This window comes from Taudactylus pleione, unplaced genomic scaffold (assembly GCF_031769625.1).
Source record: "Taudactylus pleione unplaced genomic scaffold, aTauple2 ptg000152l, whole genome shotgun sequence".
Classification (NCBI taxonomy): domain Eukaryota; kingdom Metazoa; phylum Chordata; class Amphibia; order Anura; family Myobatrachidae; genus Taudactylus; species Taudactylus pleione.
Genome location: NW_028284554.1, coordinates 1816967 through 1835520, shown reverse-complemented (window position 1 = coordinate 1835520; position 18554 = coordinate 1816967). Strand labels below are relative to the sequence as shown.

The 18554-nt window shown below is 41.8% G+C and overlaps 1 protein-coding gene across 1 annotated transcript in view; it reads left to right on the top strand.

The window, feature by feature from the left end:
• Positions 1 to 18554, top strand: part of ATP8B3 (ATPase phospholipid transporting 8B3) — a 308036-nt gene that overhangs the window by 86158 nt on the left and 203324 nt on the right. The window contains exons 9-11 of the mRNA XM_088474277.1: positions 4351 to 4509; positions 8284 to 8372; positions 12239 to 12432. Of these exons, the coding sequence (XP_088330403.1) occupies positions 4351 to 4509; positions 8284 to 8372; positions 12239 to 12432 (442 nt within the window). The remainder of the gene's footprint in view (positions 1 to 4350; positions 4510 to 8283; positions 8373 to 12238; positions 12433 to 18554) is intronic.

Genomic DNA, 18554 nt, shown 5'->3' with positions numbered 1-18554 from the left:
CCAAATTCCATCTCGGTTTCATTTTACCCGAAAAGCCATTCCTCGGCTGTACCAGGACGTTAAACAGAACCTAATTATTGGTCTGCAAAATGCTATTGTACCCACTGTCCACTTAACCACAGATATGTGGACAAGCGGTAGTGGACAAACTAAAGATTACATGACTGTGACGGCCCACTGGGTGGGTGAATCGCCTTCAGCAGCAGCAGTATCTAACAAACAACACCAGCTCATTCAGAGGCAGGCAACTCTGTGCATCACCGGATTCAATAAGAGGCATACCGCTGACAACCTCTTAGAAAAACTAAGAGATGTCATAGAAACATGGCTTACCCCACTTGGACTCTCCTCAGGATTTGTGATTTCTGACAATGCTACAAATATAGTGAAAGCATTACAGCTGGGTGAATTCCAACACATCCCCTGTTTTGCTCACACAATAAACTTAGTGGTGCAGGGTTTTTTAAAAAACGACAGGGGCGTGCAGGAGATGCTGTCTGTGGCCCGAAAAATTTCGGGACATTTTCGGCATTCAGCAACAGCGTGCAGGAGATTGCAGCACCTGCAAGAGCAGTTTAATTTGCCCTGCCATCAACTGAAGCAAGAAGTGGTAACGAGGTGGAACTCAACCCTGTATATGCTTCAGCGGATGGAGGAGCAGCAAAAAGCCATCCATAGCTATACGACAAGCCATGACATTGGGAGAGGAGGGGGAATGTACCTTACCCCAGCACAGTGGAGAGTACTTTCTGTCTTGTGCAAGGTGCTCAAACCATTTGAAGTTGCCACTTGTGAAGTGAGTGCTGACACTGCTAGCTTGAGTAAGGTGATTCCCCTGATTTCGCTTTTGGAAAAGCAGCTGGAGAAATTGAAGGATGATATTAAACAAAGTGATTCCGCAAAGTATGCTGGACTGATAGATCAAGTCCTTTGTTCGCTTCGCCAGGATCCACGGGTGGCCAAGATCTTGAAATCTGATCATTATATTTTAGCAACCATTCTTGATCCTAGGTTCAAGTCATATGCTGTGTCTTTCTTTACAACTGACCCAGATCTTAAAAGAACCAAAGCGCTCCTGGTGAGCAAGTTGACAGCTGAAGTGACACATGGCACTACGATGACGTCTCCTCCTTCAGTTTCTCCAGCAGCAGCCAGAAAAAAATGCACCTTTTCCAAAAGACCCAGTGGTGATGCAGATAAGTCAAGTCAACATTTTGACATCTGGTCGGGTCTAAAAGATTTGCCCAACACCAGTGACACCTCTACCGCAACTCCATCTAATACGATTACCATCCAAAGAATGGTGGAGGATTATTTTCAGGACACCGTACACGTAGACATGTCATAGAGTCCCTTCGAATATTGGAAGAAAAAAAAGGCAATTTGGAGACCCTTGTATAAACTGGCTTTGCATTATTTAAGCTGCCCACCCTCCAGTGTGTACTCGGAGAGAGTTTTCAGTACAGCCGGGAACCTTGTGAGTGAACGACGAAGGAGGCTACTTCCACAAAATGTAGAAAAAATGATGTTCATTAAAATGAACTGGAAATTTCACGAGGAAAACCTTTCCCACCAATCACGTCACAGTACAGATACTTCTGTAATGGTAGATTCCAGCGGGGATGAACTGATATTGTGTGAGGAATCGGATGATGTACACACTGATGAGGGTGAGGATGGCAATGATGGTGACATCATGCCACTGTAGACCTGTTGCCTTTAGTAGATTGGAAGATTTTTTTGTGGGGGCCCAAACAAACCAAGCACTTCAGCCACAAAGTGGCAGTACCTGTCGCTGAAATGCTTCGTTTGTTAAAGTGTGCATGTCCTTTTTAAGATCCAACATAAAGGGTGGGTGGGAGGGCCCAAGGACAATTCCATCTAGCACTACCTTTCATTTCTGCCACTGCTGTGTGGCATAGTTTCATAGATGTGCTTTAAACTGTGGTGTCTGTGCCACTGCGCCGCTGCTCTGACGCTTGGTCACCAGTCAGCTCACTGCAACCTTTGCCCAATAATGGTGAAAACAATAATTTAAGCTGTGAGGTGGTCTAAATTGACTGTAAATGACTGTAAATTAATGTTATTGAGGTAAATAACACTCTAGGAAGAAAAAAAAGCCCAATTTATGTAATTTTAGCTTTTTTTGCCAATTTTGGCAAAAAATCCAAATCCAAATCCAAATCCAAAGCCAGTCACCGCAGTTTGGCAAATCCAAATCCAAATCCAAAGCCGGACGACGAATTAGAACCAAATCCATATCCAAATCCGGCAAAAATGGTCCGGCGCACATCCCTAGAGAGAACCACTCCTTTTCTTCAATTAAGAGAAGCTAAGGTATATAAACCTGCTTGGGTCAGTCAGTGTGAGAGATAGGAGTGTGTTCACCTTTGGCAACGCTCTGTGTGCTGGACAGTACAGGCCCTGAGCTACCTGATCACTGTGCTCCTGGGAATGCTGTACTCCTGTAAATGCTGCACCCCTATGAATGCTGTTACTTTTAAGCTGTACATTATGTTCCAGAATTGCTGATTATACCATGTGTAAGAGGCTATTACACTTGCTGTGACTTTTTACGCTGGAATAAAAACTAACTTGTTGGAAGCACTTCAGTCTCCAATGGTCACCTAAAATCTACCTGCTACAATGGCACAGAAACTGGATGACAACTCTAAGCCCAATGTCTGCCACCAGTATAGGCAGTGCCTAATTCTTTCATCTGCATTCTTACTGGACAAGCACATAAACATAATGTATGCAGTTTAACTACAAGAAACCATTAAAATAAGGCAATGAACTAATAGAGGTGTTGATATACTATAAACATTGCTAGCTGGATGTCACTGTTAAGAGAAAGTGAATCCAAGAAGCTAGAACAAACACTGTGTAACATTGTATAATTTCATTGCAGTGTCTTGAAAAAGTTGTCAGTTACAAATATATATGATATGATGTAACTAACAAATACAGAAAAGAGATAAACTGTATATTAGCCTGGTACACATACATCTGTGATTCGATTTGGTTTGTCTATTAAACAGTTCCCAATACTCATTTTATATTTCACTCGATTTACTTTATACTTCTTCACTTTATATAAACTTTGTGTTCCCATTTCATTAAAATAATTTTTAATTATAAATCAATAAAAGTTATATTTTAATTGTATGTACAACCAGTTCACAATATCACTATCTTTTTCTTTCAATAATTAGTTAAAAACACCAATTTAAATTAATATCAAAGGACAAAGACTGACATGAGTAACAGCAGACCAGGACATGATGACAGTATGATCTCTTCATTCACACTTAGGGCTGATTCAGCAAGGAACGCAGTTTCTTATACTCATACAATTGGCCGATTAATTTGCTCTGTGCATGCGCACACATCGCAGTGTGGTAACTGGCGGCTGCGATCGGGACTGTGAGTGCAGAGGGTACGCACACCCATGGCAGAGTGATTGACAGGAAGTGGGGTGGTCGGGCGAACGCAGGCGTCATAGCATGCGCTGAAGTAAGCAAATCCTGAGTGAGGTCTGGGCTTCAGTAATTGTCTGATGTTACTTGATGTTACCAATTATTTCTCTATGTTGGCCAAGTATACAGATGTGAGTAAGGGGAAGTGGGCGTCAGTATGTCAGGTTGCCTTTGCAATATGAATGCAAACATTTACAGGTCACCGCTGATATTAGCAACTGTGTTGTGTGCATATAAGCAGAATAGCGATCCATAGTGAATCAGGCCCTTAACCAGATAAGTAACAGGGAGAAGAGAGTCATCCTTAATGTAATGGATGAGGTAGCAGCAGCACCATAAGGAAACTTCTCTCAGTCTGCAGGGACATCTTGCAGAAACAGCGACCCACCACTGCAAGCCAAGCTCCTGCTTTAAGGGCCAAGTTCCAAACTCAGCGAGAAGATCCAAGTCGAGACTCAGTTCTACTCGGAACCCCAAAGTGATACTAGTCGGGACTCGGTCTGATCCGGAACCCGAAAATTTGAGTGTGTTCGGTTTTCAACAAAACCGAACCACTCATTTATAGTATATACAGTAGCTAGTGCTTGCACATTCCTAACCTGCCACTACAGGCATAGGGAGGCTGTCAATACAAGTTATACTTTACACTAAATGCAGCTGAATTTTACTGCCCATGTGCTGTGAGGAAATGCGCAGTGTTTGGGCTGCAAATTTACTTATGTCCATCTCTAAATCTGGCTCAAAATGTTTAAATTAATTAATTGAGGATCATTAGAGGGAGCCAGTGTTTATGATTGTTATTCCTGGCCCTAAATGTGTTATTTATTTTGTTTTAATTTATTGTGACTATTTTATTGTGCTGTTTTTTTAGGTAAAGTTATCTGTGAGGAGGCCAATAGCAACATGCATTCCTTTATAGGGACATTGGAGTGGAATGGAGAAAAGTATTCGTTGGATAATGATTGTATTCTCCTAAGAGGCTGCAAGATCCGGAACACTGAATACTGCTATGGACTAGTCATATATGCAGGTATTTATACACAGATAGAGCAAATACAGGGCCTGATTCATGTTTGAACGCAAATGTAATCGCAGTTGCGATTTATCACAGATCTCAATTGTGAAAATATGTTAATGACTCCCCTGCTGTCCAGTGTCTAGAGACGCCCACTGAAAGCATCTCACATCTTCCACACATGTACATAACCAGAAACATCAAACGCAGATAAGGCAGCAACCAGGTCTCCATACGCGCAGCGGGCTATCCTGCTTCGAGCAAGAACGCAGTGGTTAATTTATGCACCTCCAGAAAACAGTGTTTACACAGTCCTGACGCACTTGCTTTTCTCTAGCAACCCTTCATTACCTCCCCCAAACGCTGACTACACTTAACTCACTTTGCAAATCAATCCTCTGTGCGAACATGGGGTCACTATTTGCGCTCGCTCGTCCAGAAAATAGGGGTGGCTATTCAAATGAACCGTTCGCTGTTTGCGGTCTGTTGACGCCTCTAGGTCTGAACATGCGAACAAAACTTGCGGTCATTTTTTGGGAAACTACGCCCCCTGGCCGCTCGCATCCTACGTCATGTCCGCTATTTATTAGCTTAATCGAGTACATCGAACAGGGTATGAGCTGCTCGCTATTCTTGTGGTTGGTTTTTGCTACCACAATTTTGCGAGCAGTTCTGGCTAAAAAATAACCCAGTGATGTGGTCAATGACGCTGCTGTTTTAATTATGCACACCCATAAAACGCCTGTTTTGACCTTTAAGCACGCCTGTGATCGGATCTCCACTCCCCGTTTTCAAGCACCTTCCCCTGTTACCACCCACATACGCCTCCTCCTGTCACTCAAATTATCAGGCATTCGCTATTTTGCGAGCACATGAATTTCGGCCGCACTGACTGGTTCACGCATGCGTATAACGATCCGTACGCATGCGCAGTTGGGCAAACATTGCTCGGAGCGAACGAGCGGCCGCTTACGAGCGGCTCTGAATCAGGCCCATAATACAATCACTGGGCATGAGCAGTGCAGTTTATATGCATGTCCAATGGCTTATAATCGCTCAATCTGCATATACATCGGCATTTGCATACAAACATGAATCAGGCCCACAGTATACCAGTGTGTTCAGCTCCATTTTCATAATAAAATATACTGTACTTACACATAGACAGATTTTTGTAATTGAGCACAAAGGCCTATGGTAATATAGAGATTATGGGGTATATGTACTAGCCTGCGAGTTGCAGGCAGCTGCAACATTTGTGGCACTTTAGCTGCTATATTTAAAGAAGCAATTTTGTAAAAGGCAAAACAAACCTGGGGTTGTCCGACTTTGCTGGTTAACCTAAAATCATGTTTTTCCATGATTTTGGGGTAACCATCACTAGACTCAGCTGAAAGAGCTAGTTCTGGTTACATTACGAGGAATCTCCATTTTTTTAAATGATTTATTTTATTACTCAGAAGTAGAACTTGCTTCTTCTCTTCCTACAGTATGTGCTCAAGGTATCCAGCCCTATATTTACATTATATTTAAATTGCACTATGGGGAGACAAGATTTTCCACTAATGACCACTATAGACATATTATTGGTCATTTAGGATGAAAAATCGTTCAATGTATGGACCCGACTTCAAGGTCGTTGAATCGCCCAGTTATATTTATAAGATCATCTGAAAAACAATCTAGTGTATGCCAGTTTAACAGTGTGTGTATAAGTGTTAGCATGTGTACTGGGTTATTTAAAACACAACATCACTGATGTTCCATTATGCATAAGAGGGTCCGGGCCTGAAAGTAGCAGAGGAGTGATGTTGATATTACTATGGAGGCAATGTAGTATGCAGAGCTATGCTTTGAAGTATTGAAGACATTTGGCAACTACAGTATGTAAATAGCTATAGCATACATTACTACTCAGAAATAGTAGTTGTCCCAACTGTAACTGGACTCTCGGCTCACCTGAACCACCTACAATCAGGGATCTAAAAAGCATATGTTATTTAGGGGGTGTATTTACTAAGCCTTGGATGAAGATAAAGTGAACGGAAATAAAGGGGTTTATGGAGAGAGATAAAGCGGAGGGAGATAAAGTACCAACCAATCAGCTCCAAAATATCACTTTACAAGCTGCGTTTGAAAAATGACAGTTAGGAGCTGATTGGTTGGTACTTTATCTCTCTCCAAGGCTTAGTACATAGACCCAAAAGTACCAGCCAATCAGCTCCTAACTTGCATGTCATAGGATATGTTTGAAAAATGACAGATAGGAGCTAGTTGGCTGGTACTTTATCTCCATCCATTTGCACTTTGTGACCAAAGTAACAAGTTGGTGGCATTTATGAAATGGTGGTGCTGAATTTCTGAGTTGGCTATATCATGAGGCACTTTACTCTGCGCCTGATTCTATTGATCGTGGTCAGAGACTTTATCACAGCTACTGTGCAGTGTTAGAGGTAGCTGATCATCCTGTGCCCTTGCTGGGAGGAGTAAAAAATATTTTTGGGTAATACTAGTGTAATAAATACAGAGCTCATACTGGTATACTTCAAAGGATGGAATATGCTGTTTATTATGGGTATATTATTATTTTTATTATAGATGTATTATTATTATTATTATTATTATTATTATCCAATTAAATTAACCTGGTTTGAATTTACTGATAGAAGTAAGAAGGTGTGTAGCTATCATAGGTGCAGGGGGGTGCGGTTGCTTTGGGGCCTGCAGCACCTCTGGGTCCTGCTTCCCCCTGGCCTGCACCCAGCTCACCTCAGCAGCATTGCAATGAGAGAAGTGGCTGCTTCTTAGTCACAGGCTCACTTCAGCCTGTCACTAGGAAGCAGTTTGCTGCAGGGATCATCAGCACTGTGAGAAGACGTCGGGTTGCTGAACCTGCTAGGATATCCCCAAACCACAGCCACACCTCATCTCAGCATTGGTGAGGAGAGATGGAGCGCCGGGCTCAGGAGGTGAGTAATGCGAGGGGGGCATAGCTAGATCTATGTGAAGGCATCTTAGGGGAGGGTTAGGGTTTGGCACTAAGGGGGGAGGGTTAGGGTTAGGCACTAAGGGGGGAGGGTTAGGGTTAGGCACTAAGGGGGAGGGTTAGGTTTACGCACTTACTGGAGAGTTAAGGTGCTGGGTAGAGAGGGTTAGTAGTATAAGGGTGCAGGATTGGAGGGTTAGGGGGTAAATAGGACAGGGGAACATTACTCACCATTCCCCTGTCGGGATTTGAACCATCGTGATGCCGCTGTCAGTATACTGACAGCCGGCATCCCGTCCATATCGATTCCGAGTAGGGCATATCTAGACCTATGGGACCCCATGGAAATGTTGCTATTGGACCCCTACAGCTCTAGCTATGCCTCTGGAAGTAAGGCTGCATCTACGAGCTCTAATACGCACCTAAAATTAAAAAAAAATTGTACAGAGTTCTAAAAATAAAACACTCAAAAGCCTATAAGCAGTTTCTTTCAAAAACAGCAGTCGTTTAATGCATACAAAGTTACATACATGCAGGACTGCTTCATTTTCAACACCTGGTAATTTAAAAATAGCTGGAGTAGACTTTATTTTCAGTTCTTTTTAAGTTCTTTTGTTCAGCACAGGTTCACACTTTTAGGAAATGATTGTGTTAGTGGGTGCTGTACAGTTTTTTTTTCCAGTAAAATTAGTTTTGTTGAATAATACCTTTAGCTGAACTTTTAATATAAATATCTATATCTAAATTATATATATATCTAAATTGTATGAAGACAGTCAATTATGGTTTCTTTTTTCCATTAGGATTTGACACAAAAATAATGAAGAACTGTGGCAAATTTATAGTAAAGAAAACTAAATTGGACCAAATGATGAATAATATTGTGGTTATTGTGAGTATTTTTGCATGTGGTTCTCAGTTTCCAGGTAAACTTGGAGATTATCAGAAACTAAGTGCCAGATTTATCAGCATGCGATTTGTGTTAGCCAGCAAATTAAAGTCAAAACCAGGTAGGGCTATTACATTTGTCATTAAAACTGCCTATTATAAACCTTGCAATTCTTGTTTCTAATGCGGACAGTTTGTAAATTTTAATCAGGGACATATTTATTTTATCTTGATATATTTTATAATATAATAATATTACTGTAATATGATTAGAAAATAATATGATGATGTCAGAGAATATTCCCACATATATGCTAACATCTTGAAGGACTGACCTGCTGAATTAAGCATTTGTCACGCTGTTTTGGATTTCCATTGTGCAAGCTGCTAAAGAGATTCCTGCACTGCTTGCTAACTGGCTTATTTATATATTGGCTACTCGATCTGTACATCCCTTACTCCTCTATAGCCAGCCACAAATGAGCGTCTACCTCGATTGCTAGACCGCAGGACTGTGCGCACGCAACAGCCGTAGCGTGCAGCAGGAGCGTTGGGACCTGTGATCTCATGCAGGTCCAGGTAAGACAATAACAGCGGCTGACTCACCACACAGAGTGACATTTCTGATTTCACCTTGGAAACATTATAGATATATCCTTAGCAGGATTTTCAGCTGCAAGTGACACAAGTTTTTTCCTAAACCAAGGTGCCAAAAGCTGACTATCTACTTTCACACAGTGACAATTCAATGAGTCTCAGTCAATATTATCCACACAAAGCTATCCAGTTGTGACATTTGCAGCAGGTGCTGGGGATAAGGCTACTACAAGTCCTTATTTAGAAGTATGGATGTCTGATATCACATGTTTATATTCATTGTAATTTTATATGTGTAATTTATTGGAATTTTTTTAGTTTAGTTCTATTTGTCATTAAATGTACATTGTTTAAGATCGAGTTTTTGACCTTTTCATTCTCTGCCATATCACAATCCATATTTATGTAGAAGTGCAGAATCCATATGTATTGTTTAGTTTAGAAAATAATATGATGAATTGTATAATGTTCCTTTACATTTATAATTTTGATCAGCCCATTTAATTGAAATGTTTACTGGAAATCACCTCACACTTCTTTTAGTAATAAATGTACAAAAAATAGTTCCAGGCTTTATAAATAACCTGAATAGGTTAGTGATGAAAGCAATACAATTAGTGGAGTGTTTTAGCACAATATAGCAACTGAGGCACTGTTTTAGTATAATTTATGCATTTGGATTAATTTTCCAGATGCCCAGACTTATCTATGTGTACAATTAAAATGTAAGCAGAAGGAGGTCATAAATTAAGTGTAAAATTAATCTGAACAATGATCTGACACTAAGGTATAGCCTTGGGTCTTGATCTAGTCTCCCACTGTCATCATTATTACAACCAACAACCCTAAAGCAAAACTCAATTCAAACAAAAAGTGTCAGCAATAACCCTCCCTCTCATACACAGACACATGAATCATGAAGGGCCCATGCGTGGGATTCAGGGCAGCCATCAGAAATCATGGGGCCCAGTACTGACAAAGAAAGCCGGGGCCCCCGGGGGATTGCACAGAGGTGGGTGGAGCTATGTATAATTTGGGAGGAGCTACACTGGGGGGGGGGGGGTTGGACGTCAATTGTGCATAACCCAGTTTAAAAATACTCAAAGTTTGGGGTGGGGAAGGCAGGATGGGCATGGGGGGGCACAGGGCTGGGAAGGCTGGACTAAGGGTGCACAAGGCAGGGTAGGCTGGACCTTAATTGGGGGGCAAAGGGCAGGGAAAGCTGGCTTGACTTTGTGGGGGGGAGGGAAGGCTAGGTACACTAGGGGAGAGGCACAGGGCAGGGAAGGCTGGACTGGGGAGGGGGACAGGGCAGGGAAGGCTTGCTGCACTAGGTGGAGGGGCACAGGGCAGGGACTCCTACCTTGTTTCTTCAGCTGGCCCAGAAGACAGCAGTGCAGAATATATGACAGCCAGGGAGAAACAGCACCACTGGCGATATTTGAAATATTACGCTACAATGACCGCTCCTGATTGGCTGCCGGTCCGCGAGCTGTAATGTCTTGCAGCTGGCACCATATTTCAAATACTGCTGGCGGCACTGTGTCTCCCCTGCTGTCGATTCATATATTCTGCACTGCTGTCACCTGGGCCCCCGCTCTCTCCAGGCCCGGGACTCCGGGCCCGGCAGTCCCCCCCTGACGGTGGCCCTGGTGGGATTAGTATAGTTCAGTAGACACATAAGCCCACCAGTGCATGTAATGGTAAGTTGGAAGCAGGAAGATGTTGGAAGGTAAATTGGAAAGCTGATAATGACTGGACAGGAATATTGTTGATGGAATTCTGCCATTTCTAGGGTATACTGATTAACAGATGCCCACACTGATAGTTTGCTAGGTAAAGTTACCACAGTCGACCGAACCCAAACACATAATATTTTGAAACTCTTCTATTATATCTGATTCACCGCATATCCAGGGATGTAATTATTGATGTGTGAGCGGTGGATGCCGGGCTCTGGGGGCGGCACCATCACTGCCCCGCAACCCTTGCATCTGGCTAGCATGGTGCCTGTTACAGCACCCTGCAGCCAGTATCACTGCTGCAATGCTTCCTGCTATGTCCTTTGGATGCTCCGGGCATGCACCCTGCAGCCTGAATAGGCGCTCTGGGCAGTACTGTACTTCCTGGTGCCTATGGCCCCGCCTGCTCAGTGCAACATCATTATGTAATATTAATTATTATTTTCTATTATTAATATTACCAGTTATTTATATAGCGCACACATATTCCACAGTGCTTTACAGAGAATAGATGGCCATTCACATCAGTCCCTGCCCCAGTGGAGCTTACAATCTATAATGCCTACCACATGTACACGCGCACACATACACACTAGGGTTAATTTTGCTGGGAGCCAATTAATTTACCAGTATATTTTTGGAGTGTGGGAGGAAACCAGAGTACCCGGAGGAAACCCTCGAAAGCACAGGAAGAATATACAAACTCCACACATCTCTACATTCACAATACAGCAAATGCCATTTGACATTTATTTGCTACAGATGTGTCCTCATACATATTTGCTGCGGGTCCTGTGCAACTCTGCTAGTTCCAGGCGTGTTTTTTGTTTGAAAATGCATATTAGTCCCAATGTGGTTGTGCGACTAGGACACACCAGCAGACTGTGCTGAATAATTTAATATGCAACACTTGTATATCTTGTACAACTGAGTATAAATCCTGCATACAAAATGCTAAGATGCATCGGCCACGTTTTTTTTCCACGCCAAGTTCGTATACAGACTCAGTCGCACACAGATATACAAGTGTTGCATTTAATCAGTGCAGTCTCCTGGTGGATCAAAGTGCATCACAATGCGACTGAGATGCATTTTTGGGTGAAAAAAATACTTGGCACTAACATAGGTGCACGGGACCTAGGGGCTCACTGCAGCATGCAACCGCACTTACTCGTAGGGAGCTTGAGGCTAGCAGGATTGAGCCCTACAGTATGTATTGAGCAATGTTGTTTTTCTAACAATGTGTATGAAATTTTAATTATTTAATCTTCTTATTTACTCATGCAGTAGATTGGAAGTGTAATTCATCCAAAAACGCAGTATAAATAATGGCACTGTATATGATAGTAAGCTTAGCATTTTTGTCTATGGAGTGTCATGGTACTGTAGGTAAAAAACAGCAATGACTGCTCTACATTTATAATAGTGCATGAGATATAGTCAATACATTTGATTGTTTAGATTTGGTTAAATTTGACCAATTAATTTCTGTGTAATAATTCTATGTTCTATTTTTTATGTTGCTTTGTAGATATTTGTGATTTTGATCAGCTGTACCCTACTTCTGGCCATTGGTTCCGGTTTCTATGCTAAATGGTTTCAAGAAAAGCATAAATATATACCACCTCTACCTTCCAACACGACTCCAACATACAGTGCATTTCTCGTCTTTTGGGGCTATACGATACTAATGAGCACCATTGTGCCAATGTCAATGTATATCACGTAAGTACACATAGGAGATAGGAGTAGAAGTATATTGAAAAATAGGAAATTTTGTTTGTTTGGCAGTGTCCAGAAACCTACAACAGTAGTGATAGATAGTCTAATATGTGAGGAAGTCACTTGGAGTACAATATTTACACCACTGGCATTGTGCCAGGTCATGTCTCTGGAATGCCATAAGCAACCAGGGAAGGCACAGTGGGCAGTGATGTTACACCGCCAGATACGATAACTGGGGCTAAGACCCTGATGTGCAACATATATGATCCATGAATGTTCCAGCAAAATCAGTATGAACTCTTTTTTGTGGTTATGAGGGCCATTCTCAAGGTTGTAACGGAGCTGGTAGAGGTACATTTGAAATATTTTCCTTCATAGTCTTTAGTTATTGATTTGACCTGACCTTCAATTCCAGAGCGCCATATATAACTTCTAGGTAAGGCGTTCATTTTGACTGTGCCATGATAGCCTTCATTCAATTTTTCAATATTATTGTATGCACAACTATTACTCTAGAGCCACACAATGACATTCCTTGATATACAGAGTTGGTATACAGAGTTATTACCTGTAATACTGGATCTTTTCTATTTTCTCAGTTGACAGCATTACTTGAAAATTGCTCTACTAATGTTGAAGTATACAGTACATATTAACGATACTGGATTAGAACCTCTATACACTCCTTTCTATACCTTCTAATATCCTGCCTATACCTTCTAAGGATGACGCTAATTTGTGTACGCAGTTTATACAGTAAATAAAGACTCCAGACTTGGAACGTGTGGTTCCAAAGCACAAAGTATTATTCAAGTAAAAGTACAGTCAGTTACACGCTATTGATCCAAACACAATTCGGCGCAAAGGAATTATACAGACCCAAGTACAGTATACATACGCAGCGCTTCCGGACCAGATGTTAGGCATCAGCAAGAAACTCCTAGTCAATCAGCATTCAGCATGAAGACTAAGACCCAGTGTTGGAGCACACATATTTATACCCCCCAGAAATAGACAACACAATAGAGAAGTTTGTTGCTGATGCCATTGGTTCCCAAGGGGGATGCATCTGTTACAGAGCATTTAACAGGCTGATTCAAATAGACCCAACCCAGCCTCTAACAACTGGGGGTCTCTGGATTCCCGCCTCATGCAACATCCTAACAGTTGTTCATATAATAAACATTTTGTTGCTTGAAGTCTCTGCAGTCCATAAGTTGAGAATGCATGATGCGATCTCCACACCGATGATACCGGAATACTGTGGAAAGAGTACGCATCAGTACAAAACCAAACACGGCTTACTTATCATATATAAAACCTTAGTTACCAAATAATCTTTATTTCACAGCATTTATACTAAATGAACAAACTTAAATCTTATACCTTTAAAGCTTATGGAACCTTGTATGTGGATATGTAATGTGTGAGTATGCGGGGTTTGGTATACAGACGCTAGTTAACTTGGAGTAGATGCGTGCGCATAAAGCTAGTAAACAGCATTTTCATATAAGATTTTATGCATTCGCTAATATGCGACTAGTTAACAGCGCAATTGTGCATATTAATGTGTATATGAGGAATGGTGAAAGAAGCAATCACATGGTGCTAATAGTAATATCGCCATATGTACTTAAATGTGAATTTATCTAAAATGGCGCTTGGGCGGCCATTCGCAAAATGGCGTCTTGCGATCTCATTACCAAGATGGCATCTTGTGGCCAGTCGCAAGATGGCGTCGCTGCGATTCAATTTTAAACTGATCTTGTCTCAGCCAATAATCCAGCTTCGAAAGTCCATCCTTTCATAGCGAACAACATGCTATCACAATCTGATTTTAAAATATAATTTAGGCTTACATTTATATACTATTTAGTGTTATTATGGGATGGCACAAGGTGGTTCTTAATCCATCAATAATGTGTCTCTGGGTGGGGACATAAAACTACTATTATATGCACACCGCGGATCTTGGAAGATCATGTGAAAGGTGTGGGGATGCACCAGTCTTATAAAGGCAGTCTTGGGAATTGAGACTTTACATTATCTGAGGTGTTTTAAAAATAACATTTCAATAATACATTCTATGCACGTCTAAATATAATACATTAAATGATGGTATTTCCTAGTTCAGGGTTGTAATGCAGTTCTATATTTACCTCGGTATTCATATTGTCATTACTGACCACCATCATAGTTTCGTTCTTGCATTTTACTCTATATTTACATTTTCCACACTTCAACACAATAGGAACACACTGGACACATATGCCAATTATTATGATGACAATCAGTATAAGGATCAAGAATTTGCCTATGCTGGCGATCACTTCCTGAACCCGTTCCCCTAGACCTGAGAACCATTTCACTGGGTTCAGCCATGAAACCCATCCTTCTATCTTCTCCCCTACTTCAGCCACTGAACCATTATGGTTCTTATGAAACTCCCATTTTAGCTGCAGAATTTCATCTATCTTCCGGTTTATCACCTCCTTAGGGTCGCTGGTATCATTGGTGACATAGGTGCAACATTTTACTCCAAATTGGGTGGCCAACGTTACGCAATACCCTCCAGTAACAGCAGTTAAATAATTTAACACTAGCCTGTGTTGCATCAGTTCTTTCTTCTACGCTTGCAATTCTCTCCCTGTATACCTGAATGTGTCATCATACATCTCGGTGATATTATCTATCAATTTAGCAAGTTCCTGAATATATCTATAATTTAATGTACCCCGAGCAATCCTGGTAGGATCCAGTGCGACTAAAACTTGAAACCCAGTTGTCTCACTAATTAACTGAGTGGCTTTATGCACATCACCAGGTATCATATTTCTTTTGCCTCTGTGTTCATTTTGTGTGTGAAGATATGGTGACGGTGTGTTTTTATGTATACCAAGCATTTCAACATGTGTGAGGGTCATAACTTCTGGGACTACTCTTCCCAGGTAACACAAACCTTCGGAACTCAGGGAGAGCCATTTATACGCTTTTCTTCCACATATAAAATATACATTATCAGGGAGAACATAAGGAATGGTATGCATCATTATCATTAAGCACATTTCCTTTGCAAACAATCCTATTTCTGGGTCTTCCATCTGGTACATGCAAGTCTCTGGCTGTATTATTTTAGCACAATAACCATCTGGCACCTTACCAATAATATCTTTGGTAGAACTCAATGTATACCGATACCTAAAATGTTTTCCACCAGATTTAATTGAGCGTAACAGATCATGGTTTATGGACTCATTATCAGCTCTTTGTGAGAAGGTCATCGTCTGATTATTCCCCATCACCTCCCAACTCCCGGGTTTACTGGGGTTGGTTATGTTTAAACACAAAAGTGATCTATCTACTTGGAATTGATAGAGTTTGAAATGAGGTGGTTTGGATGAGAGGAATTTTCCATCCAATGTTTTCCCTTTTTGTAATTCTAAAATTTCCGTGATATTCAGTGGAAATGGCACCAACCCTACATTATGCTGTCCCTGTGGCACATGTGAACAAACCCAGCAATCAGTTTGATTTAACACTTTGCCTAACATGCTATGATAATCCTCTAAAGGATACCCACCCCACTATGGGTTATAGTTAGGTTGGCACCGTTGGATACAGTTCTCATCAACTAGGGACCCACAAAGCTCACAAATACAGGAATCTTTAGACGATAAACCTCCACACCGTCCCCGAGTAACCGGAATGACAGCTCTCTTAACAATAACAGTACTAAGATTGGTCAGATACTCCACTGATTGGCATTGCACTCCTCCTGACTCCACTCAATCAGCACTGCCATCAGCTCCCATTTCCTCAATCGGTCTGCCATCACAGAAATGGGATATTCTCGAACCGACCAGGGTGGTGAACACTCTAAAAGAGAATATGAAAATGAGCACAGCAGGCCCATCCATTGTCACAACAAGACCTGCAAATTTCTCTTAGTTCAGGTATCTCACTACGACCTTTTCAATCCTCCCAGAACAAGCTCGCGAGCGACAGGTCCACGCTATCAGCCTTGTTTCTCCACCGGTTGATTGACCTTTTTGCAGTGAGTGGAATGGACCCAGGTATCTCTCTCAGCCACCTTCAAAGATGTAGTACTTGTCAGCAGCACCTGGTACGGACCTTCCCACCGATCAGTCAAGCAACCTGAACGCAAGAAATTTCTGATCATAACATATTCTCCTGGTTCAACATCATGACAGTTAGTTTCAGGTATATCATGGGACAACAATTTCAGTTTCTGCTGCTGTTGCTTTAACTGCTTACTCATTGATATAAGATACTTTACAGTTACCTTGTTGTTACCCTTCAAGTCTTCCTGAGGACTTATAATCAAATGAGGTTGTCTACCGAACAGTATTTCAAATGGGGACAGGTTTAGAGGGGGTCTAGGAGTGGTCCTTATGCTGTGTAGGACCAAAGGTAACGCTTCTGGCCATCCTAGTCCAGTCTCTGCCATGATTTTACTTAACTTATTTTTCTTAGTCCCGTTCATCCTCTCTACCTTGGCACTGGCTTGCGGTCGGTAGGGGGTATGAAGTCGGCTATTAATACCCCTCAGCTTACACATATTTTGAAAAACATCACCTGTGAAATGAGTACCCCTGTCACTCTTGATGATTTTAGGATACCGTACCTGCATACAAATTCCTGAACTATTTTCTTGGCAGTAAATGCAGCAGTACTAGTGGCCGCTGGGTAGGCCTCAACCAAATTAGAAAATACATCAGTGCACACTAATACATACTTAAGATTCCTGCAGGGTGGTAATTGGATGAAATCAATTTGTATCACCTGGAAAGGTCCATCGGTCGGTGGAATGTGGGACAGTTTGGTAGGGATCGCTTTCCCTATGTTCTTCCTCAAGCAGGTCAGACAGGACATTGCTATCTTTTCTGCTTGTGAAGAAAAACCTGGTGCGCACCAGTATGCTCTAACCAACTTGCACATACCTTGTTTTCCCAGATGAGTCAGACCGTGTGCTGCCTCAGCCAGGCTGGGGTAATATGCCTTGGGGGCTACTGGTTTACCTTGTCCATCCTTCCAGAACCCGCAAGACTCTTGCCCACATCCCTTGGACTTCCAAATGGACTTTTCCTGAATTGAACACAAATTTTGCATCTCAATTAATTTCAGCATATCAATTGTTTGGAAAGACATAATTTTTTCAGTGGGAGAAAACATTTTTAACCCTGCTGCCCATTTTGCAGCTTCATCGGCTCTGTTGTTGCCCAGTGACACCGGATCATCCTCACATGTATGGGCTTTACATTTAATTACTGCCACCACTTTGGGCAGTTGGATTGCTTCTAAAAGATGTTTTATGTGTCGGGAATGTGCAACTGATGTTCCTGCTGCTGTCATAAAATTCCTCAGACGCCATAGAGCTCCAAAATCGTGCACCACCTCGAACACGTACTTCGAGTCAGTGTAAATGTTAGCAAATTTGCCTGCTGCCAGTTCACACACTCTAGTTAGTGCTACTAACTCTGCCACCTGGGCTGAGTGAGGAGGACCAAGAGGTTTAGCTTCTATGATGTCTGTGTCATTTATAACAGCATAACCTGTACATAATTCACCTGTGTCTGTTTGTCTATGACAACTCCCATCCGTATAAAAAGTCAAATCCACATTCTCTAAAGGTGTGTCGTGTATGTCAGGTCTAGCAGTAAAGGTCTGATTCAGATATTTCATGCAATCATGTGTATCATTATGTCTGCTGAACTCACCTTCCGCCAGCAACTCGCCTCCTTCCACCCTTTGTCATCATGTTGTACATATGGTAAATACGTTGCTGGATTCAGCATGCTGCAACGTTTAACAGTGATGTTTGCGGGTGCGATTAGAGCTAGTTCCCATTTGGTAAACCTAGCTGAAGAGATGTGTCTGGTTTGAGCTGAGTTCAACAGAGCAGATACAGCATGGGGAGTGTAGACAATCATATCATGACCCAGTACTACATCCTCACTTTTACTCACCAATAGAGCGGAAACTGCTACACTTCTCAAACAAGTGGGGAGTGATCTTGCTACAGTGTCCAATTGGGCACTGTAGTATGCTACGGGCCTACTGGCATCACCATGTTTTTGTGTAAGGACACCTGCAGCACAACC